This window comes from Fusarium flagelliforme (assembly GCF_020744385.1).
Source record: "Fusarium flagelliforme strain FIESC 12 MPI-CAGE-AA-0113 chromosome Unknown B0J16scaffold_8, whole genome shotgun sequence".
Taxonomy (NCBI): Eukaryota; Fungi; Ascomycota; class Sordariomycetes; order Hypocreales; family Nectriaceae; genus Fusarium; species Fusarium flagelliforme.
The window spans coordinates 1931718-1953387 of NW_025763510.1; the positions used below are offsets into that span (position 1 = coordinate 1931718).

General features: G+C 48.2%; 9 protein-coding genes across 9 annotated transcripts; 5 read left to right on the forward strand and 4 right to left on the reverse strand.

Annotated features, from left to right (window-relative positions):
• Positions 1–2376: 2376 nt before the first annotated feature.
• B0J16DRAFT_350788 (putative serf family protein) lies at positions 2377–3325 on the forward strand. The gene is made up of 3 exons (XM_046129097.1): positions 2377–2648; positions 2743–2827; positions 2937–3325. The coding sequence occupies exons 1-3, from the start codon at positions 2592–2594 to the stop codon at positions 2972–2974; spliced, it is 180 nt and encodes a 59-aa protein (XP_045978081.1). The 5' UTR covers positions 2377–2591; the 3' UTR covers positions 2975–3325.
• A 640-nt stretch (positions 3326–3965) lies between these two features.
• On the reverse strand, positions 3966–5068 carry B0J16DRAFT_389627 (uncharacterized protein; the record flags this gene model as incomplete). Its single annotated transcript, XM_046131823.1, has 2 exons — positions 3966–4000; positions 4057–5068. The coding sequence occupies 2 exons, from the start codon at positions 5066–5068 to the stop codon at positions 3966–3968; spliced, it is 1047 nt and encodes a 348-aa protein (XP_045978082.1).
• A 1071-nt stretch (positions 5069–6139) lies between these two features.
• Positions 6140–7605, reverse strand: B0J16DRAFT_350793 (uncharacterized protein). Its single transcript, XM_046129098.1, has 5 exons — positions 7212–7605; positions 7101–7159; positions 6957–7044; positions 6778–6868; positions 6140–6718 (listed from the first exon to the last, which is right to left on the reverse strand). The coding sequence occupies exons 1-5, from the start codon at positions 7302–7304 to the stop codon at positions 6612–6614; spliced, it is 438 nt and encodes a 145-aa protein (XP_045978083.1). The 5' UTR covers positions 7305–7605; the 3' UTR covers positions 6140–6611.
• A 113-nt stretch (positions 7606–7718) lies between these two features.
• B0J16DRAFT_311804 (uncharacterized protein) lies at positions 7719–9325 on the forward strand. The gene is made up of 3 exons (XM_046125011.1): positions 7719–7809; positions 7858–7917; positions 7976–9325. The coding sequence occupies exons 1-3, from the start codon at positions 7782–7784 to the stop codon at positions 8995–8997; spliced, it is 1110 nt and encodes a 369-aa protein (XP_045978084.1). The 5' UTR covers positions 7719–7781; the 3' UTR covers positions 8998–9325.
• Positions 9326–10430: 1105 nt separating this feature from the next.
• On the forward strand, positions 10431–12319 carry B0J16DRAFT_275301 (uncharacterized protein; the record flags this gene model as incomplete). Its single annotated transcript, XM_046123701.1, has 4 exons — positions 10431–10476; positions 10567–10709; positions 10776–11878; positions 11926–12319. The coding sequence occupies 4 exons, from the start codon at positions 10431–10433 to the stop codon at positions 12317–12319; spliced, it is 1686 nt and encodes a 561-aa protein (XP_045978085.1).
• On the reverse strand, positions 12236–13859 carry B0J16DRAFT_196544 (uncharacterized protein). The gene is made up of 2 exons (XM_046122886.1): positions 13709–13859; positions 12236–13603 (listed from the first exon to the last, which is right to left on the reverse strand). Exons 1-2 carry the CDS (start codon positions 13726–13728, stop codon positions 12556–12558), a joined length of 1068 nt encoding a protein of 355 aa, XP_045978086.1. The 5' UTR covers positions 13729–13859; the 3' UTR covers positions 12236–12555.
• A 121-nt stretch (positions 13860–13980) lies between these two features.
• Positions 13981–15314, reverse strand: B0J16DRAFT_350797 (CHD5-like protein-domain-containing protein). The gene is made up of 3 exons (XM_046129099.1): positions 15079–15314; positions 14836–15022; positions 13981–14773 (listed from the first exon to the last, which is right to left on the reverse strand). Exons 1-3 carry the CDS (start codon positions 15163–15165, stop codon positions 14424–14426), a joined length of 624 nt encoding a protein of 207 aa, XP_045978087.1. The 5' UTR covers positions 15166–15314; the 3' UTR covers positions 13981–14423.
• An 88-nt stretch (positions 15315–15402) lies between these two features.
• B0J16DRAFT_350798 (uncharacterized protein) lies at positions 15403–16879 on the forward strand. Its single transcript, XM_046129100.1, has one exon. The coding sequence runs from the start codon at positions 15441–15443 to the stop codon at positions 16437–16439; it is 999 nt and encodes a 332-aa protein (XP_045978088.1). The 5' UTR covers positions 15403–15440; the 3' UTR covers positions 16440–16879.
• Positions 16880–19632: 2753 nt separating this feature from the next.
• B0J16DRAFT_276663 (aspartic peptidase domain-containing protein) lies at positions 19633–21274 on the forward strand (the record flags this gene model as incomplete). The annotated part of the gene is made up of 2 exons (XM_046123765.1): positions 19633–19812; positions 19865–21274. The coding sequence occupies 2 exons, from the start codon at positions 19633–19635 to the stop codon at positions 21272–21274; spliced, it is 1590 nt and encodes a 529-aa protein (XP_045978089.1).
• Between the last annotated feature and the right edge of the window lie 396 nt (positions 21275–21670).

Consider the following 21670-nt stretch of genomic DNA (forward strand, 5'->3'; position numbering starts at 1 on the left):
GCCTTGTGGCTTAGAGAGTCAGAAGGTCGGGCCTGGCCGTCTGGGGACCTATCGTTAGGTGGTCTTGGTAACGTTAGTTTTAGTGAGCTTGGCTTAATCCATATTACAAAGCTGCCTAGCCCGATCTCGCTTCTTACAGCTCGGCTTCCCCCAAGTGCCCGTAAACTCCGAATGCTGCGAGCCGTCACTGATGATCTCGGTTTTAGCTAGAACATTCAGCTTCTCTTCAATCTCCAGCAAAAGGAGAGGTTCCGTGGGTTGTCTTCTGTCTGTTGGCTGTAGACTAGATCTCCAGGGCTGGCGAGCCACTAAAACGACAAGTTGAAGTCAGTGTTACGCTAGAATCAAGAGGCGCCGATAGCCTAACCTGATCGGAGCATAATCCTTGTAGCCTCGATAAAGGTTCCTGTAACCTGCAGATGATTCTGTACCTTGCGTCTCTTCTCTAATGATGACAGAATCAGTAGAAGACTCGTCGAATAAATGAGGCGACTCATTAAGCCATAATTAGAACATAAGCCCGTGGGGGACGTCAGAGCAAAAGCTTCGGAGGGTAACCCTGTCTGTGGGATGATGCCAAACAACATCCGGGTGGTTTAACGTGGCTAGACTGGCATTGAAGATTTGAACGTGGCTTCGGGACCTAGTAATGATCCCCGTCGTCCTAAGTGTCAACTTCGATACAAATATGGGCAATGCCTAGGGCTGTTCACGTTCATCGCTGGCTTTCAATGGTGGGTGTTCAGATGATAGTCGTGGCTCAGCTACCCTGAAAGCAGTGACATGACAGCGGCTCGACCACATTTCAAGGATTATCAACACTAGCCAGCCGTGCTTTCCAGACCATCCAGGCTATGAAACGAACCTGAATATCGATTAATTGTACCATGGGTTCATGGAAGTGAGGCAGTACGCATGTTTATGCAGATCTTGAATCGTCCTGGTGTTGATCTGAATGAAGCAAGCCTTGACCCAGACGCATGATATCATAGCTCGTTTAAAGAGATGTTCCTTACAAACCACCTCTACGTGCCAAGGTTTCTTGGGAAACTCACGACAATGGACAATGCGCTCTCAAAGTTCCTTGGAACGTACCATTTCGGGAGCAATGAGAGCATGCGATTTCTGGTTGCCTTGAGATTTGTAGTACGTAAAGATGCAGAACAAGGTTTCCAATCCGACCGCCCCCAATGGATACTCTATATGACTTCATCATTGTATTTTTGAAGCAAAAGACCCTTAAGCATGAACATTTCTAAGCACGGAGGTTCTGATTGGTCCTACACCAAACAAATTTGAGGCACCAAGAGTGACCGAAGTGCAACCGGGTGTATATAAGTCTCGTAAAAACATATCGTGCTGGTAGCGTGAGCATTGCTTGTTTGCGTGAAGACACAGCTGGACTTATGATCAGCAGCAGCAAGTCGATATAAGTCAGATTATTGTGCTATCACGGTACATACGACCAAAGGTAGTGGAAAATACGGGATCCCGTCCGCTCTCCCATAGTCAAGCCACTAACCGGCGGATTAGTAGTTGGGTCGGTGACGACCAGCGAATCCCCGCTGTTGTATGTTTTTTGCTACTTAAACCTCTGTTTTGGTGTTTTATCCAAATGCCAATCTGAATAGGAACTTTTTTTTACCCTCTCGCTTTAGACTGCATACAGTACAGTTTATGCTTGACCTAGTTTTAATGTAACTAAGACTGAGTGCGTTGTTACTGCTATTGTCGAACCTTCACGTCTGTGTGCAACTCTGTTTTGTACAGTATTGTCCTTCTGATTGGGATTCCTGTACATGTTCGGTTACTATCTATATCAAAAGTACAACAACCAAGGCAAATACGGCGTACGATAAAATTCTCTCATATAAATCTTGTGCAGTTTTCCTTATTCGAAAACGCAATTTTGTCCTTGTGGTTGAAGCCTGCTTCGACTCCCATATTTAACCCTTGTCCCATACGGAAGTAACTTCAAACTCAAGCGCACTATCCAATATGCAATCAATGTTTCGCATTGGAGCGTATGCGTGCTTCTTTTCTATTGATAAAACTTCTTAGAGCTCTCAATTCGACATTTCTTTACATTCTCAAGGCCGGGCGAGATCATATGCTGAGTATTACCTACCTAGTAAGCGTAAGGAACCACTTATACCGTGATGACTAGGTTAGAGATTTGTCTAAGTGTTTTACATAGTTGTCATGATGGAGTCTTGTCAGCGAGAAGCGGACAGCGTTACGCACTGAGTCGTGGTACATTGAGTTTCATGGAATAAATGTGCGAAACCAAAGTATCATCATCTCACTCTGTGTCGACTGATGAGTCTAGATCGAGGCCATTCAGGTTTCCTCAAAGCTTGTGCTCCGATTGGCTCCCTGTCAGGGGCCTCCCACCAAAACGGAAAGGGCACAGCCTCCAGTCCCGTCTCATTAGGTTTATCTGACGGTCTGGTCGCTTGTGTCACGACCTTACTCTTTTCCCTTCTCTCTGTCCTCTGCTCGAACACGAACGCTTGACCGACCAAGTCTTCAGTCTTCAATCTTTTTTGTACAAGTTTTGCAACTTCTATCCCTTGCTCCAAACCGACATCATGGCTCGTGGCAACCAGCGCGAAAAGGCTCGTGAGAAGAACCTTAAGAAAACAGAGGTTCGTCTTACTCCAAACAACCGCTCTACCGGGCGATGAACGACAGCGAATATACATAGTACACATACTAACATGACTTGTTTCGTACCTACAGAAGACCAAGACCACCATGAGCGGTACCCAGATGCAGCACGCTAAGGAGTCCAACGCCGATATCATGCGACAGAAGCAGGCCGCTGGTATGTCCGAACCATCCCAAACCCCAGAAACGACCCCTATAATACGACGACCGCAAACCAACAGGCCGTTGCTCTCCGGATGAGTGAATACTGACACGAGAACCTGTAGCCGAGGCTCGCAGGGCCGCTGAGGCTGCCAAGAAATAGATGCTGCAATTTCTGTACGAACGCTATCCGCTCCTGCTTGAAGAGAAACATATCGTCGATTATCTGTACGGAATACTACAATTACAAGAGATGGAAGATAAAGACCAGAGGCACAGCGGATTGTTCGGGATCAGATGTTCTTTTCAGCGACGAAATGAAACGTTTTTTTGGGTAGCACAGGCGAAGCGGTGCAGTAATATGGGTTGGGCTGTCTTTCACAAAAAAAATTACTATATATGTAGCCTCTTGAATACATCTTTCCGATGATGTTTGCTCGTGATGGCTAAATACGCAGCTCTAGGGTCCCTTCTATGTCTCTTTCGCTCTTAACCTCTACTTGTAGGATATGGCTCACAGACAAATGGTTTCAATGTCGTGCGCGATATCAACCATCTTCTGATTACTTTTGGGAACAAGTTACGGCAACTCAGAGATGAGTAATTCGCTGTAATGTTGGTGTGCATATCACCATGAACGGCAAGTCGAGGAGTATGCTCCCCCTGGTGTATCGTCACAACCACAAATATGGCTGGTTGTTGAGATGACGCTTTGGCATTTCATAAAGAAGACTGCTTGGTCTGTTGACAAGCTACAATGCCAGAAATATTGGTATGTAGACACAGTTTGCCTCGCCCACAATACACTTCGAGAACTGCTTCACTCATATCTCACTATATGCGAAAGCTCTTTCAACCCGATGTAGAAAGACAGTCGATTTCTAACTGACGAATCACTTCTGGCAGTATTGAGATGAAAGGCACACATTTAAAGATCATGATCAAAAATTAAGTTTCGTCCCATAGGTTTTGTCCCATTAACTAACTATACCGATCTTCAAACCCGTGAAGATTTCAAATGCCATCTAGGCTACCTAAAGAAATAATCCATACCGTCTAAAACCCATAAATGGTACATTCAAGTAATAACACATCGCAAACAAGTACTAAGCATCTTCCGTGGTATCAACACTCCTCGTCTATCATGTCATTACTTAGCTAATACCGCCAAGGTTGTAGGGCATAGCTCCTGAGATATTGTTAGTCTTTGTTACGATGAGTAAAGATTGTGTGGTTCAAACTTACCAGCCATGCCACCAAATGAGTTGATGCCTTGGGCCGCGGCAGGGAAAGCACCAGCGGCGCAAGAAACGTGGCACACACAGCTGCCATCGGGAGCAACAGTGCCCTTGCCAGGAACAACTCCTGTAGCCTCAGGAGGAGCGGCGGCAGCATCGGTGCCAGCGGGAGGAGCAGCAGCGGGTGGTGCGGCCTCAGCAGGCTTGGAAGCGGCAGGGGGAGCAGGCTCACCACCTTGGATAGGAGCAAGCTTACCGTCACCCTTCTGCTGGATGGCCATCTCCTTGAACTTGGCATGGGTCTTCTCGGCTGAGGGGTTGATGGAGAATACCATACCCTGACCACAGTGGTTGCCCTGCTTGCAGTAGAACCAGAGAGGAGTGTCGACCATGACTTGCATAGCAACTTGGGGGGGAGGGGACACAGTGTTGTTGGGGTTGGCCATGAAGCCAGAGTCCATGCCGCCTGCCATAGCATCACAAGGGGTGTCGAAGCCAGACTGAGAGACGGTGTGGTTCTGTGAGAGGAACTCGAAGACGACAGTGTCACCGATAGGGATATCGTGGAGCTCTTCGGGCTGGTAGACAAGACCTCCAGGGCCACCAACGGTAACAGTGTGCTGGGCAGCCTCAGCAGGCTTAGTCTCGATAACCTCTCCACCCTTGGTGATGGTCTGAGTAACTGTGACCTTCTCGTTGACGGTTGTGGTCTCGGCACCAGCTCCAGCGTTGTGCCAGATGATGATGATCTCAGTCTTGGACTCCTTGGTAACACCGGGGTGGACAACCTTCGCAGGAGCCTCGACGACCTCAGCAGGAGGTGCGGGATGCTCTGCGGGAGGAGCGGGAGCGGCTACTGGGTGCTCAGCCGGGGCGGCTGGGGCAGCAACGGGATGCTCCATGGCAGGCATCTCAGGTGCTGCAGGCATCGCAGGCTCAGGATGTGTTCGTCGTTCATGGAAGCGGGCCGCAAAAACCATAGGCGCAAAGGCGGCCAGGGCGAGAGTTGAAGTCTTCATGATGTCGTTCTGGGTATTAAACTGGTATGGTAAAAGGAAATAGGTAGAGATTATCTGCCAGAGATTGAATCGGTTTCAGTTGATTAAAGGGACTCGAATAATGAAGAGGGCCTGCCTTCAATGAAAGGAAATCTAGGTGCAAAAAGAATGAAGCACGAAGAAACAATTGAGAACTGAATGAGAATGAGATATGGGAATGAGACGAGAATTGATTATCGTGGAACGAGCATGCTCTTATTATAGTACATCAGTCAAAGGCCGCTGCGACCCCTTGAAAAGACAAGCCTTCAAACACATGTTCGAAACACGGCCGTTGAAGAAGCCGACTGCTACTCTCAGGCTGAGAGCCTAGCCCTGCATTCGCTTCGGTTTCTCAAGATCCGATCACCATGGTCGCTATAGCGTTGTGGTTTCCTGTGAAACGACTTCTGGTGCGGGGGGTCGTTTCTGTGACAGATCCGTCTCGGATCGCGTTTGGTGTTTTGGAGTTTTACCCCATTTCGCTACTCATCAGCGCCAAGCAAATTATATGCGACAGATAATGATTGGGGTGTTTTCTTACGTAGCACCCAGTATAGGGCAAAAATGCTTAATTAGGCCTTGTATAGGGTCGTATTGCTAACCAACAGCAGGGGTAAAGTTTTTAGGGATGAGACCCAAGCTCTTACACATAGAGACAGGTCCGACGAGCCAAGAACGGGAGTGCTCCTCTCCGTCCTATACTGGCAGCTGGACCAGCCACTTAAGGCTATTGCTATACCAGAAATGAAGTTATTTCGTTATCGACGAGGTGGTGGCTAAAGCCAAGATATTAAATATTATAGTCGCCGTTTGAGCGGTATAGCATTCGTTTCACCAATTGATCGTCAACGTCGAGGTTTCATCGACATCGTCTGGCCTTTCACAAACGCTTAGGCTTTAGCCCAATGATTCAGTCGAGGAGTTTGTTCCTTGAGAGATTATGTTTCTTGAAGCTTGGCCTGCCATCATCGGCCGCGTGTCTTGTTCTGGGCATAGTCGAGTGGATATGAAGTGGTTAATAGATATGTATTATTGTCCTCTGGCGGTGGTCTAGGCTTCGAATTGCACATGTTCTGTCACGGGGAAGGCAGAAAATATTTCAATATTTCCCTTTCAATATCAAGCTGTTTAAGCTCTCAAGCAAGCTGTGGCACAGCATCAGACTCGTATTATTGATGTATAGAGACCTGCGCCGTGCTTAGCGTTGTCTTATTATCTCAGATATTCACTCATGACAGTTAGTTATACCGTGATATGATATATACTTACAGATGCCTTTAACATCGCATCCGGTGACTTGTTTCTGGAGATTTCTCCACGATGTTCCATTTCAGGTCCTTCATCTAAGCTCATTCATGCACATACTCCCGAGTAAACGACAATCAATCTTGCGTCGTCGCATCAACGGCAGCTGCCCGACCGAGAACCCATGTCCAGCTCATGGCTTTCATAGCCACGTTGAGAGATGGCTACCGCTCTTCCGTGTTTCAAGGGTGGTATCCATATATCATTGTTTCTTCGCTTACGAAGCATGGTTTTGTTGAGCTTGTTGCTGGCCTTCGTACAAGCCTGTGTAGTAGCCTGCATAATACCAAGACATGAGGAGTTTCTTAAGGCTTTCGTCTTGAACTATCGCGATTGGTTAGTCAAACAGTGTAACAGATGGCAGTTCAAAAAGCTTGGCTTACCAGAACCTAGAACGGTCTGTATCGGAAAAGCAGGGACACCTTGAGATTGAGACGGAGCCGGTTCCTTAGACTCGTTCCGTGATGAAGGGATCTTCAAAGATGGTTAGTCGTACGGAAGTGATGAGATCCAAAGACCGGATGAGGCTCGGATAGATTAGGCCGTTGGCAAGGATGCGTACCTTATTTTCCTCGTCTCTTTCTGAGATCAAAACGTTCTCTTGTGTTTCTGTTGTTTGAGGCTGTTTAGGTTCTGGCTCTGCTTCAACCCTAGTTCATACGTGAGCAGGCTGTCTTTAAGATTTTATCACGAGCATTCTGCTTACTGGCTTTGAGGCTCGAGATCTCGTAAACTTCCACCTTTGGCGTGTATGCTATGATATTTCTGTCAAAGGTCCGTCAGTGAATGTCCGCGGTGTTTCCGTATGCATACTCACTTTGTACTCTTGCAAAGCCTCATTCCAAGAATCGATGAGGGCGGAGTCATCCCACATCTCTTCGTGTGTGAGGTTCTCTTGCTTTTTTGACATCTTGAGCTCAGAAGTTGATCTTTGTAAAGCTCAACGGACTAAGGTGGTAAACCCCTGACTATTCGGTGTGCTTCGAGTATGGTTGAGATGAGATAAGTGATTGTCAACTGAGATGAGTAGCTCCTTGCTTCAGTTGTTCAGTCGTGTGAAGTATTCGGGTATAACACGTTTCTCCCACAAGTCAAAGTAGGTGTTCAGAATGTAAAGTGAAGTGTCCAATGTTGCCTGGGGCTGCTCTTACCATAAACTATCGCCAGTCGTTGGTTCCATGTAAGCTTCAGCAGCTCCAGGCACTTTTTAGTGGATTCAGCCACTGGAGGGACCCCAACCCCCACTACGATAAACCGATAGTGGACAAAGTCCTTCACCGCCCAAATTAGATATGGCAGAATCCCAATTTTTTTATGGCCCACGCACCTTTTTCTGCGGCAGTCCAGCTTTTGCGTATCTAGCATCAAGACAACCATATCAGACATAATGGCACCAGAATTGAGAAAGAGAAAGTGTAAGTACTTCCAAACCAAGGCAATCTTCATGCGCTAATTATTTATAGCTGCTTCTGACATCCAGAAGCCCAATGGCGCTGCCAAAGCTGCCAAGCCTAAGAGAAAGGGTAAGCATGCAACACCAACGATACTGTTCCATTCATGTCGCTAATACAGCTTTTCTAGCCCCCGAGGATGCGTCGCCTGTGTCGCTGAAGAAGCAGAAGTCTATCAAGAAGACCGCCGTCACAACAAAGGCCGCCGAGAAGCCGGCGCAAAAGTCTAAGAAGAGCAAGCCCGTCGAGGAAGTCAAGGTTGTCGAGGAGGAGTCCACCACACTCGATATCCCCGATGAGTCCGAGTCAGAGGCTGAGGAGGGCAAGGAGGTCCAGGCGATCGTGGACGAGCTCGATTCCGGCGATGAGGACATCACTGAGGGCGACGCCAGCTACAAAGATGGGCAGGATGTTGGCAAGATTCCCAAGGTCTCCAAGGCCGTTGAGAAGGCTGCTAAGGCCTCCGGCGAGGACACTGGCGTTATCTACATCGGTCGCGTTCCCCACGGTTTCTACGAGCAGCAGATGAGACAGTACTTCGAGCAATTCGGTCCCATTGTTGCGCTGCGACTCTCGCGAAACAAGAAGACTGGTGCCAGCAAGCACTACGCCTTCGTCAAGTTCGCCGAGGCCTCTACTGCCGAGATCGTTGCTAAGACTATGGACAACTACCTTCTGTTCGGCCACATTCTCAAGTGCCGAGTCATTCCTAAGGACCAGGTTCACGAAGACATGTTCAAGAACGCCAACCGACGATTCAAGGCTGTCCCCTGGAACAAGATGGCTGGTAACCAGCTCAAGAAGCCTTTGACCGAGTCTGCATGGGCGAACAAGGTGGAAAAGGAGAACTCCAAGCGCGCTAAGAGGGCTGCTAAGCTCAAGGAGATCGGTTACGACTTCGACGCTCCTGAGATGAAGGATGTCCCTGCCCCTGTTGCGGCTATCGAGAACGGTGAGAGCGAGACCAAGGCCATCGAGTCTGCGCCCGCCGAGAAGGAAGAGGAGGCCAAGGCTGAGGAGACCAAGGTCGAGGAGCCCGCTGAGGTTGTTGAGACAGTCGTCGAGAAGACCGAGGTTGTGACCAAGCCCAAGGGTAAGGCTGCCAAGGGCAAGGCGACAAAAGGAGGCAAGGGCCGCAAGACAAAGGCTTGATCGGGTACAGAATTGTTCAATTCAATGGGTTTTCGGCGTTTAAAGCGGCATAGATATAGTTCAAAAGAGATCCATAATGAAATGAATGCAAATTGGACATCCATCATTCAGTGTCACGGGCTATGTAGCATGCAGTCATTGGCAATTCTATCTACAAAACGAACAAAGTTTCACAATGAGATGTACGCACATAAGCGAACCCATAGCACTCATAGAAAATAAAAGAGCAAGCAACGGGATTATGAAAGGCGATATATGGTCTACTTCGCGCTTGATTGTGAAAATGCCACGGAGAACAATGGTCAATTTCAAAAGTACAATAGCGAAGGGTGAAAATATGTGAAGAAGAAAAAATGAGACTCAAAGCGCGGACGTGATAAAGAAAAAAAAGAATATCGCGAGGATCCACTTAGAACATGACTAAGCAAGATTTCACTTGTGCTAACCTACAGCTTGAGCAAAACGACTTTATTCTCACTAACGTGGATTTTAACAGCTGTTGTGAATGCAAATTGTTTACTCTGTTGTATTGGAATATCTTCAATGGAGAGGATTTAAACCTGTAACGGATCTAAGTCACCTCATAGTGGAGGAATAGCCATGTGCTACAACAAGTTGTTCGTACGATTGGGAACTGGCATGGCTTTATTCAATCAACTAACATCAGGAATGGGGTATTACTTGGACCTTGATTTTTCGATATCGAGATGCTTTCTTGTATTGGCCTCGAAGAGTTTTCAGATACGGACCCACGTTATCAGCTTTTGGTCTAAGTTAGTAGCCATATGAGATAGGATGTATGGAATACGAAAGAGATATCACATGTTTACGAGGCAAGTTGTTCTGAGCCATACTAGACTGGAATAAGCAAATGAATATAGAGCAGCCAAAGTAAATTTAACAGTCCCGAAGTGAGACTCATGCAGAATTAGAGGAAATTGCATCTTGGCACTGCCTCTGTATCAACGAATACGGGTTCACAATGACAACAGGATATCATTCGACCAGTCTCTCTGATCTTCTAAAACAGTAACAGAAAGCCTCAGATATTCAAAAGAGCATGTCGATATTATAACTGGCAAAATGCTACAGTAGCAGCCGGCCGGTAGTTTCGGACCCGACTTGTTGGGATGACTTCGCACCCGTTGAAACGTCGCAGCTCCAGGGAGCTCCAGGCACTGGCGTCCACTGAATCCCAGCTGACGTGGTGCCCTGGAATTCTAGAGGTATCCCTCCCGTCCCGTTGACCTAACACCAACACCAGGGAGGCCACTCTGTACTGTAATGTACATTGGATACTGACACGTACCCGACCTGGCTTATTCTAGATCCTGCATCCATTATCGCGTAAAAGCAACCCCGGCGCTAAGAATACTATATCTGCACGACATTGAACTTCTGAATGCTCGTGACTGGCGCATTCGAAGCTCACCATGTCTTCCGCTGTTACAACGAACCCGACCCAGGCGACGAATTCAGGTGCGTGCAATCCCTACCCCTGCAATTGAGGTGGAAATGGAGAGTCGAGAACGTGTCCTAACCATGGGGCCTCGCTTCCCACTCGTGCAGGGTCGTCCAAAAAGAAGAAGAACAATAAGAAGAAGAACGCCAACAAGAACAAGGCTTCCGAGGAGCAAACTGGTACTTCTGAGCCTCAACAGGGTTCAGATAAAGACGCCCTCGAAGACGAGCCCGAGACACCCACTCAGCCCGTACGTAGCCATGACGCTTCCCAAATCATGCAATTGCGCGCGCGCTGACATGTATCGCCATTATAGGAGACGCCAGTTGATGCAGGAGTCGAAGACGTAAACGAAAGCACCACAGTTCAAAGCAACGGGCATGCCGTAGAGCCCCAGGACAAGAGCAACGGGCTCACACCCCCTCCAGTTGATGGCGAAAAAGAAAAGACCAACAATTCAGATACCTCTGCCAAGTTAGAGGCCATGAGTCAGGAAAGAGAGGCCTTGCGGGCCGAGGTCGAACAGCTACGGAAGCAGCTCGAAACCATACAAGAGACACACAGCAATGAAGTCACACAGCTCAAGAGTGACCTGGAAGAGAGCAATGCCGCCAAGGAGAACGCCGAGGAGGAATACCAGACTCTTCTTGGCCGTGTCGAGAAGATCAAGCAAACACTGAGCGATAGATTCAAGCGCGACAAAGCGGATCTCGAGGAAAGCAAAGAGCGTATAGAAGAGCTCGAGGCAGAAAACGAAGAGCTCAGGAATAGTGCAGCATCATCCGGCGGCGATGTTGCCAAATTAAAGGAAGAACTGCAAGATGCGACCCGGGAACTCAACACCCTTCGAAGTCGAAACAACCTATCGGCACAGAACTGGAGCAAGGAGAAGGAAGAATTACTTCGACATGTTCAACACCTAAAGTCAGAGATGGAGACGACCGCCAACGCCATGGGTGAATGGGAGGTTATTGCCATGGAGGAGCGTTCTATCAAGGAGAGCTTAGTCGACAAAGTCTCGGAATTGGAGGAGCAGGTCATCATGCTACGACAAAACTACGAGAGTGCTACTGCAGACAGGGACAGCCAGGCGACCCTTATCGAAAACCTGCAAAACGCTCTCCGCGAGATCCAAGATGCCCGCAAAAAGGAGCTTCGTGATATGGTCGAGACCACAGAGGCACAGATCCAAGGCCTCAAGAAGCAAGTCCAGGAAGCTGACGCTCGCGCTACTGAAGCCGAGACTGCCAAGCAGACTCTGACACAAGAGCTTGAGCGAACAGCACCTTACGAGAAGGAAGTCAAGGAGAAGAATCTTCTAATTGGAAAGTTGAGACATGAAGCCATCGTGCTGAATGACCACTTGACCAAGGCATTACGATACCTAAAGAAGACCAAGCCAGAGGACAACGTAGACAGGTTTGTTTCTCCGTATCCGCTGATAAAATTCCACTAACCATGAAAAGACAAATTGTCACTAACCATCTCCTCCACTTCCTCACCCTCGACCGCGGTGACGCCAAGCGTTTCCAGGTCCTACAAGTCATGGCTGGCTACCTGAATTGGACCGACGAGCAGCGAGAGCAAGCTGGTCTTGCCCGTCCAGGCACATCGAACAATTTACGCCTACCGATTTCACCTTTCAACCGCACACCGAGCTCGCCTTCCCTCAATACCGATCTTTTTGCGGACACATCGTCTGCAAAGGATAAGGAGTCGTTATCAGAACTCTGGGCAAACTTCTTGGAGCGCAGCGCACAAGAGGGTGCTCTGGAGACGCCAAGTCGTAAGGGCAGCACAAGCAGTGCCGCCACAGGGCCGGTGAGGCCGGAGTCAACGAAGCCAGAGTCCAAGAGTTAATGTTGAATATGGAGTTTTGATGTGGCAATTAAACTAAACGGACATGTGAGGAATGAACACGGTGCATGTTTCAGGGGGTTGGCAGGGAGATTATTTCACTGGACATTGTTACAAGAGAGAGAACGAGATATGTTTTTCAAGGTAATGGAAGATAAATTTGACAGTCATAGACCTCTTTGTATGAATAGCTCTTTTGAAAGAAGAGTTGGGATAATACGCAGCAGGATGGAGAGATTTTAACCATCATGTGCTGTTTCTGCATGCAAGTTCTGCAATACATTCTGTGCATAGCCTTCGGCGTCCCTTGTAATGCTTCCGACGTCAATACGATTACTCAGCGCATCATTGACTCCCTCTACAACCTCCCGCTCTTCCATAACCTCGCCCATAAGGCGGACTTCGTGGCTCCAATAAGCATGGCTGCGCGATCGAAGATCTTCGTCGCGCAGCGCTGTGTTCTTAACAATGCCTAATGCGCTGAGCTTGCTCTTGACGACCATCAAGGCACGACCAGTTGCCTCAATGCGCTCAACAGGCGACGGTGGCTCAACAAATGCGCGGTTCGTGGCAGACAGAAATAGAAGCCAACCAAGGACAGCGTCAAAACCTGCGAGGGTTACCAGGCGTGCAATACGAGCAGTCCAGTAGAAGAAGTCGACTTCCGACAGACGAAGAGCACGCGCATTGGCCTGGTAGTTGTAAGAGTTGACAAAGTATATATCGAGAGCTGCGATAACAGCAGCAGCCATCGTGGCCTTTGGTCGCCACTGAGCGCCAGCTCGACCTGTGAAAGTAGGGCTTGTGACGAATGCGACGGCGAAGAGGTTGGCGATATGAGGCCACAGGAGTTGTGGGAGAGCATAGTTGAAGAATGTCTTTGGTTCCTCCGAGGTACAGAACGGGCAGTTGGCCAACACATCGGGGCCAAATTGCAGGTAGAGCAATCGACTCTCCAAGTTGACAAATCTGCCCCTTAGAGCCTCGTCCTGCTTTGTGAGAACATTATCAGGTCTCCCAACAGCGACTCGGTTAAAGAGGACATCGACGGGGATCTGGATGCGGCTTTGTGTCGCAAGGAAGAGGTTCTCGGGTGCAAAGGGCGGAAGCGTCTGGACGAGGTAGCCGACTACGAGGAAAGCCAGAAGCGCGAGTGCAACGCCAACGCGAGGCGGGACGGGTACTATTGGTGCATTACGACCGTGAGGATTATTCTTAACTGAGCGGTAGTATGATATAGCCTTCGGTATGATTATGGGTCCGAAGAAGATAACGAGGGAACGAAGACTGGGTACTAAGGTTAGCAGTTGTACAGAGAGTTTGAGTATAAGTGGCTGCCGAGGAGAACCGAGTATATGAATATGGATGTACACAAAAATGAAATCGACTTACGAGTCCCAAGGAATCGCCATGATGGCCAGTATCAATTCAATATGGCCAAGTGGTCTTTGATGGTAATATAGTGAAGGTGAGTGTTGAACACGGTCGTAACAAGTCGAGAGACGAGGCTGAATGACACGACGTCAGTCCAGGAACCAATATCGATAAGGCAAAGGTGGCGCCAAGACTTTCGTCAATAAAGAATGAGTGTCCTCGGCCAATGTGGGGGCCTATGAACTTTGGTGGGGCCGTCCTCTTTTTTCAACGTAAAACCGACAATTTTTCTTCCTCTCATCGCTTCTTCTTTCTTTCTTCAACTCACAATCACAACAACACAATCATTCTTTCCTCAATCTTTACCACGACTCCAACTATAGCTCAGTAGCGCAATACCATGGCCCTCGCGCCGTTATTCACAGCGTTCCCTTATCCTCTCCCGTGATACCGATTCAGAAACACCTCGCGTGTACTGTTTGGCGCTTTCGAAGCTTTCGCGATCTCTTCATGGTCGCCAGAGTCAAAAAGCAGCCTAGATCAAGCCCCAAATACCCTGCCAAGGGTTATTCTCTGTCGTGTTACAAAGTCTCAGCTTCGGCAATGAAGAACTTTGCGTCAAATTTCGAAGAGATACATCCCCAATCGTAGTCAAGTTTTTACTTGTAAAATGCTTTGCATGCATGTCTTTATTATGTGCGAATAAGCTATCTATCTAGAAGCACTGTTTGTCTCATGACTTCTTCTTCTCCTCCGCGGCGACCTTCTCAGCGGCCACAGGTGCCTCCTTGGCCTGCTTTGCGTTGAGAAGTAGCCCAGCAGTACCCACGATCAAGTCGCTGAGGAGGGCAATGACTCCTGTGCAAGCAAGCTGCCACGAGGCAATGCTGACACTTCCGATGGGGGCACGAGGGAAAGACAGGATCCATTCCGCCCAGTAAGGGAACCAGCCGTGAGGCAGCCAGAACATAGGCTGGGTAGCGAACCAGAAGGGTAGGAAGTATTGCGGCGCGCGGGTAACGACGATGCGGACAACGGTGAGGACCTTGTCGAAGTTGGATCGTGACGCTTCGGTGGTTTTCTCTGTAGAGGGTATGCGTTAGCTATCTCCTTCTCCTTGTTATGATAGGACAAGAGGAACGTACTAGTCTTCTCCAGCTGATCGAGGAGCTTGTCGTGCTGGCGACGAAGCTTTGCCCACCTGGCGAATTCATCTTGGGAACTCGTGGCATTTAGGTCTCGTCGGACCTTGAGGTAATCGGCTTGGAGCTTTCGCTGCTCCCCAGCAGCCTTTGCGGTTGGGATGGGGAGGAAGTTGACCAGATTCCAGAGCTTCTTTAGTTAGCAAGTGTGGCCTGATAGTATGGCTTGGGCCGTAAGTGACGCACCAAGTTGTTAATTGCGGTGGCTCCAATGGTGTTGACGAGGTTGACGATAACTTCGACAACGAAGATGCTGAGCATAAGGGAGGCCATGGTTGCGGATCGAAGACTGCGCAGTACAAATTCGGAAAGGCTTTTCACACTCTATGGGTGTTTTGTGCGGCGCCAACTGGTGCTCGTGAGGGTAGAGATCAAGGTTGAGTTGATGGTGATGTTAGTTTTGGTGGTTCTGTCAAACGTGGTCAAGCCATGTCATAGCCCCGACACATGCATGAGCTCCATTCAAACCCCTCCACACCAAGTCCGCTGCATCGCGCTTACCCTATACAACTCATTCATATTCGTTGCTTCCTTACCCAAATGATCTAATGTCACGAGCACTTGACAAGAGTGTGAAGGAAGCTCTCAAGCATGGTGACCATCAGAGCGTCTTCTTCGATATTTCTGATGTTCTCATTGAGTCTTCAGACCAGCTTCTGGAAATAGAGTTACTGGGTAAAAGTCACATCCTGGACTCTAACTCAACAGTATTGCGAGACGAGAACGCGGTTGCTATACCAAAGCTTCGCATAGTTCAAGCATTTATTGTGGCACAGAAACTTCACAAGCAATTCCTTACAGAGGACGGGAATGTCTCGAGAAAACACATCTTGAGGTCAACAGCAGTCATGCTGTTGATGGATCCTGAACATTTGACTGCTGCCAATACAAGAAAGAGGCTTATCATGACCAAGTTGAAGGACAAAGATGTTGAGGACATCCTACGTTCTGAGAAACACTTGCTCGATAGTTTACTAACCAGTCGGCTTCATCGACATACCAAATCACCAACACTATGGAACCATCGTCGATGGCTGATGGAACAGTATCATCTTCACGATATTGAAGTCCCAGTGGAAGATGACATCTCAAACATCATCATGGTGTCGGGTGAACGGCATCCCCGAAACTACTACGCCTGGTGTCACGCGAGATACCTGATCAACGCGTTCATTTTGCCGTCGTCAAAGGCAGAAGAAGCTCTGTCCCGAATGATCGCGTCAACGCAAAAGTGGTGCTTCGCACATCACAATGACATATCAGGCTGGCAATTCCTGATATTCATGCTCGATAAGCGCCCTTCTGAGACATCGGCTGTGTTTCGCGAAACATTGAAGCTTGCATGCTCTTTCAAGTGGCGCAATGAGTCTGTGTGGTATTTCCTTCGATATATCGCGGCATCGGGAGCTGGTACTGCCGACATGGAGGAGTTTGAAAATGTTCGAAGGGCGTTGTTGGATACCGCCGCTGAGGATGAGTCTGGAAAACACACACTTGAAAGAGCGACACAGTGGTTAGAGGTTACACGTGGGATTGCAGCGAAGTGAGGCCGTGGTCTTGTCCTCCCAAGACTAAGACTCTAACCCGTTGGTTGCCTCACGGCCTTCTCTCGGGTATATGGACTGCGAAACATGGGAATATACATTGGAAATAATGAGAACAATATCGCATGGCGACAGATGGGATGCTCAGACTATTTTCATCCCAGCGACAACTTCTAGTTATATGTCTAAATGACGATCTGCCGCTACCTCAACAATTAGTTTCTAATTGAACAATCGCTACGTTTAGTAACCTATCACAGCTCAAGATACCCATCGATAACAGAGGTAATATCCACGGAAATTGAGCCTGCTCTGATCGACGTGACCCGGGTTGATAGTGCTGCATCTTGCCGGGGTTAAGATTAGGCATTGACTGTTCGCCGCAGTTGTTTCATCAGCGGGCCAGGAAACCCATAGCTGCCAGATGATGGAGCTGCCAGGACTGAGTATGAAGTCATTTGAGCCGCATGCGGTGAGTTACGATCGATGGTATCGGAGAAGCAATCTATTTGAGATTATGACCGGCAGCAATCTAGATGTGTGGAGTTCAGACCAAGCAGGATGAGATGCTCTAGCGAGCTCGGTTGTATGGACAGCGAGTTCCTTTGTGGAACACAGGTCAAAAACTCGAATTTGTTAAAGACGAAGAGTCTTAACTATTGCAATGTTGCAGAAGATATGTTTCCAGGATCAGGGATAAGCCTGGTTGTATCCTGTTTATGCGTACGCTTTGACAGGATCTATATATAAAACGTGAATTGGATCTTAGAATGTATATTATTGGGAACACGATAGGATTTTGCATAATCAATATTCGCAGAAGGAAGGAGCCTGAGACTGAAGGAACAATGCTTCGAGCTTGGATGTATCGGCGGTACAAGAGGTGAAAGTATTCCTGCGTCTATGTACAAGGGCCACTTGTCAATGTCTACGTGCCTGAATACGAACCCTCGAATCAAGGGACTGGTGAGTACAAAGAACACAGTGCAGCATGATCAAGTTTTCAAGCCAGAGTGTCAAGTCTACAGCCGCTTAAACGGATTCCTCGAAGAAACCTCCTACCAAAAGAGCTCCAGAATAAAAACTGGAGTGAGCTGACAGTTTTGAGGCTCACGGCAGTAGTCAGGGGTTTCAGACGATAAAGTGGCGCCGCGGGATGTTTTGACGCGTAAGAAACGCTAGAGTTTTAACGAGTCAGTTGAAGGAACAGAACCCTTGGAACCAATGGCATTGAGACTGAGATGCAAGCCTAGGGGATGTCCGATGGTAATGGCAGTCTGACTGCATGTTTGACGCCAGGGCATTAGACTTCATGTGATATTATCAATGTGATAGATACCGAAAAGGATTGATGTTTGCCTCTGTAACGGTTCGACCAGTTGTTCAAAGTTTATAATTAAGCTTGATGTTAGCATAATGTTCGTGCTCAAGGCTCGCTAGAACAAGCAATAGGCTTGAAACAAGTTCAGACGATGTGACTATTCCTCTTCACTATTGAAGATCAATACTGAAAGCCAAATGTTTCAAGCAAGGGATTCGATAGTGAGCCACAATATGTAGCTAGTGATAGTTCCCACTGAACGCGTGTATCGTTTGCACCATCCACAGTTGATGACGCCTGAATCAACCGCTGAAGCTTGTTTTTTACCGCTTGCTCCACGTTGCTTTGCAGCACCTTTCGTGTGCCACCATGCAGATCTCGGGCCTACCTTAACCTAAACGCATTCGTCCATCTTATCGTTTCAGGGGTAAACGTTAGAGAAGTGATGGACTGAAAGCAGCATCTTGCATCGGTTGAAAGCAACGTCGCTATCATGTATGCACTGCTCAAAGTAAAAAGAAGCACACGGCAGACAGAACAAGACAAGCATTATCTTAGGCCGATATCCTTGACTTGACTTGACTTGACTTGGCTTTGACTTGGCTTGACCTTGACATGGGAGCTTGCAATCTCCACAGTTGGAGGTCCCATCCAAGCGGCTAAGACTGATGGGCCATTGAGAAGCCGACGACCCCTGACCCTAACAAAGATAGGCGTCCAGTGATGAGCAGAGATGCATCGTTCTACTGCACGTCTACTGCCTCCAACTCGGAGGCGTTCCTTTTTTTATTATGAAGCTCCGAAGAGTCAGTTTTGGGCATGTGCTTGACATGCTGATTCAGTCTATCAGTCCAAGAGATGGTAAGATGAGTACCAGATCGGCAGGTATCGACTAGGTCCATATGATCATCGAGCCAAGATATTAGATAACCAATTAGAGTCTTGTTCAAGCCTAGCTCTGGGGTCTAGAGCCTGGCCTTAGAGATGAGATAAAGATGGAGAGTTTTTGAGAGTCCGTGTAGGTGACATAAATGCGACTCTATATTGGCAGCTCTTAAATGATTTATCTATTTTGACAACTCGTAACTTCGCTAGTTTACTCACTGGCCTGCCTAAACGGGGGACCCTTTCTCTTGATCGAGAGGAAGAGGTCCAGGTACAGCTGCATCAAGTAACCCCCCTGGACTCGACTCAACCTCTCTCCACTCTCCCCATACCTTCTGCAGCACCTACCCACCACTTCCCGTCACTTTCACTCCCTCACATCCACATCTGCTGCCTCTCTTTAATACTGTATTGCCTTAATTCGTAATAATTATTCCCTCTCCCTCTTCGATCGTCGTCCCTTCCTTTTCTGTTTCGTTTCATTCTCGTCGTTTGTGTTTCCTCTCTCTTTGTTCGTTCCTCTTTGTCGTGCTCCCTCCAATATCGATCTTCGATCTCAACCCCAGCCCTTCAAAGAAACGCCCTGTTCCAAAAAGAGAGACTCGGGAATTGGTCTCAGTAACCAAGCCACTTCCATTGTTCGGCTTGTTTTGTGTGTCTTCGCTTGTGTGCTCCAACTCGACATCATTGCTGTGTCGGTTTGTTTCCAATGCTGGGCTCATAAATCCTAATTCTTAATACACTCCAGCCAACTTTGGCTTCAGAGGCCTCGCCTCGTCTCGTCTCGTCTTCATTACTGTTCTCTCCAGCTCTGTCTTCATTGACCAGACGAGTTTGAGACAAGCTGTGACGAGCTGTTCCAATTAGCACCGAATCACCCTCCATCTTGCTCGATTCAAGCCAATTCGCGGTTCTATCAACCACTTCCAACTTCAGATACAGTTCACGACAACAAGGATTTCATTATCCTGACTTCATTACAGCTTCAAGATGCGTCCAGGAACACTGTTAGCTCAATTGGCTTTCGCCTCATCTGTCAATGCATTCTATCCGTTCACCCCGAGTTGGCGTCTTGATGTACCTATAGGACAAGAGAGCGTGGGGCGAAGGTCACAAAGCGCAGGAAACAGCGATAGTGTCCGTATGGGCATCAAGCAGAGAACACCCAAGGTTTGTTTTGCGAAATGCCCTGAGGCACTGTTGTACTAACCAATTACTACAGTCCAACCAACCGATATCAGAGAGAGCAGCCCACGAAGCAGCGCGCTTGATCGCAAAGTATACAGGAGGAACCGTCCCAGCTACCAGTGTGTTGGCTAAGCGCAAGAACGAGTACAATGTCATGGAGGCCAATGAATCGACCAAGAAACACACTCAGGGCGTCAACCAGGATGGTACCGACTATTCGTACTTTATCGAGGTGGGTGTCGGGTCAGAAAAGAAGCCAATGTACATGCTTATCGACACTGGTGCTGGCTCAAGTTGGGTTATGGGCACTTCTTGTACCAGCAAAGCGTGTTCGATGCACAACACATTCGGCGTCGACGACTCAGACACACTCGAGGAGACGGGCAAATCCTTCAACATCGCATACGGCTCTGGAAAGGTTTCTGGTAACTGGGTCAACGATACGATCACCGTGGCAGGCATGGATATCAGCTATCAGTTTGGCTTGACGCACACGACATCGGACCAGTTTCTCAACTTCGCCTTTGATGGTATTCTTGGTCTTGCGATAAACAAGGGATCCAGCGGAAGCTTCCTTAACGCCTTGGACGAGTCTAAGAAAGTCGACAAGAGCATGTTCGCCGTCGCTCTGAACCGTGCAGCTGATGGTAACAATGAAGGCGAGATCAGCTTTGGCTCACCGAACCCCGACAAGTACACCGGCAAAATCTCATACACGTCTATCGGCAAAGAGGACGACTGGGCTATCGAGATGGACGATATGGGATTCAATGGCGAGCAGGCTGGTGCTGGAGGCATGCGCAGTTACATCGACACCGGAACTTCGTTCATGTTCGGCTCACCAGCCAATGCGAAGAAGGTTCATGCTCTTATCCCAGGAGCTGAGAGTAAGGATGGCATGACCTATCATGTTCCTTGCGACAGCACAGGCAACATGACCATCAAATTTTCTGGCGTTGACTACGTTATCTCGCATAAGGACTGGGTTTCTCCTCCAAACAAGGATGGAAAGTGTGCCAGTAACCTCTATGGTTTTGAGGTCGTCAAGGACGCATGGTTAATAGGCGACACCTTCCTTAAGAACGTCTACGCTGTTTTTGATGCGGACGAGCGTCGAATTGGCTTTGCTACCACTGCCATCAACAATAGCTCTGATGACTCTGAAGAAGTAACCAGCTCTTCGTCAAAGACAAAAACTTCCAACAAGCCAACTCAAACATCTGACGACAGCGAAGAGACGGGTATCACCACAAACTCTGAGTCAACGGCGACTGCAGTTCCGGATATGGGTCTCGGCAAGGAATCAGTTTCAACCGGCACTGCTACAGCCGACTCAACACAGGCGAGCGAGACACAAGACTCGTCGGCACCCGCAGGGCTACTATCACAAGCCCGTTTCACATTCATTTTCTGTATAGTACCATTTTTCGCCCTCCTGGCTTAGAAGGAGTTGGATGAGCGGCATTACATTCTTTTTAATAACCCGGATACAATCTTTAGACGCGCGAAGAGACGCGCATATACATACCGAGAGCTTCATATATAATGGAAAGCCGAATATATGGACAAAGAAAGCTCACTGAACATGCGAGGGAAGGAGGATGAACACAGATATACCCGATTGAAAGGAGGGAGAACTTGTCGGGACACAACAAATGGCAAATGATCTGCAAATATTCTTATAGATAGACCACCAGAATCAATAGAAATGTTGGATGGACTCAAAGAAATGCCAAGAATCTGCTATAAACTAACCAAAGACATGTCCGGCAGGTCGGTTTGTTGCTAGTTAAACTTGTATGGAAAGTTTCCAGAATTTTGATCGGTCCCTGACCGTTGG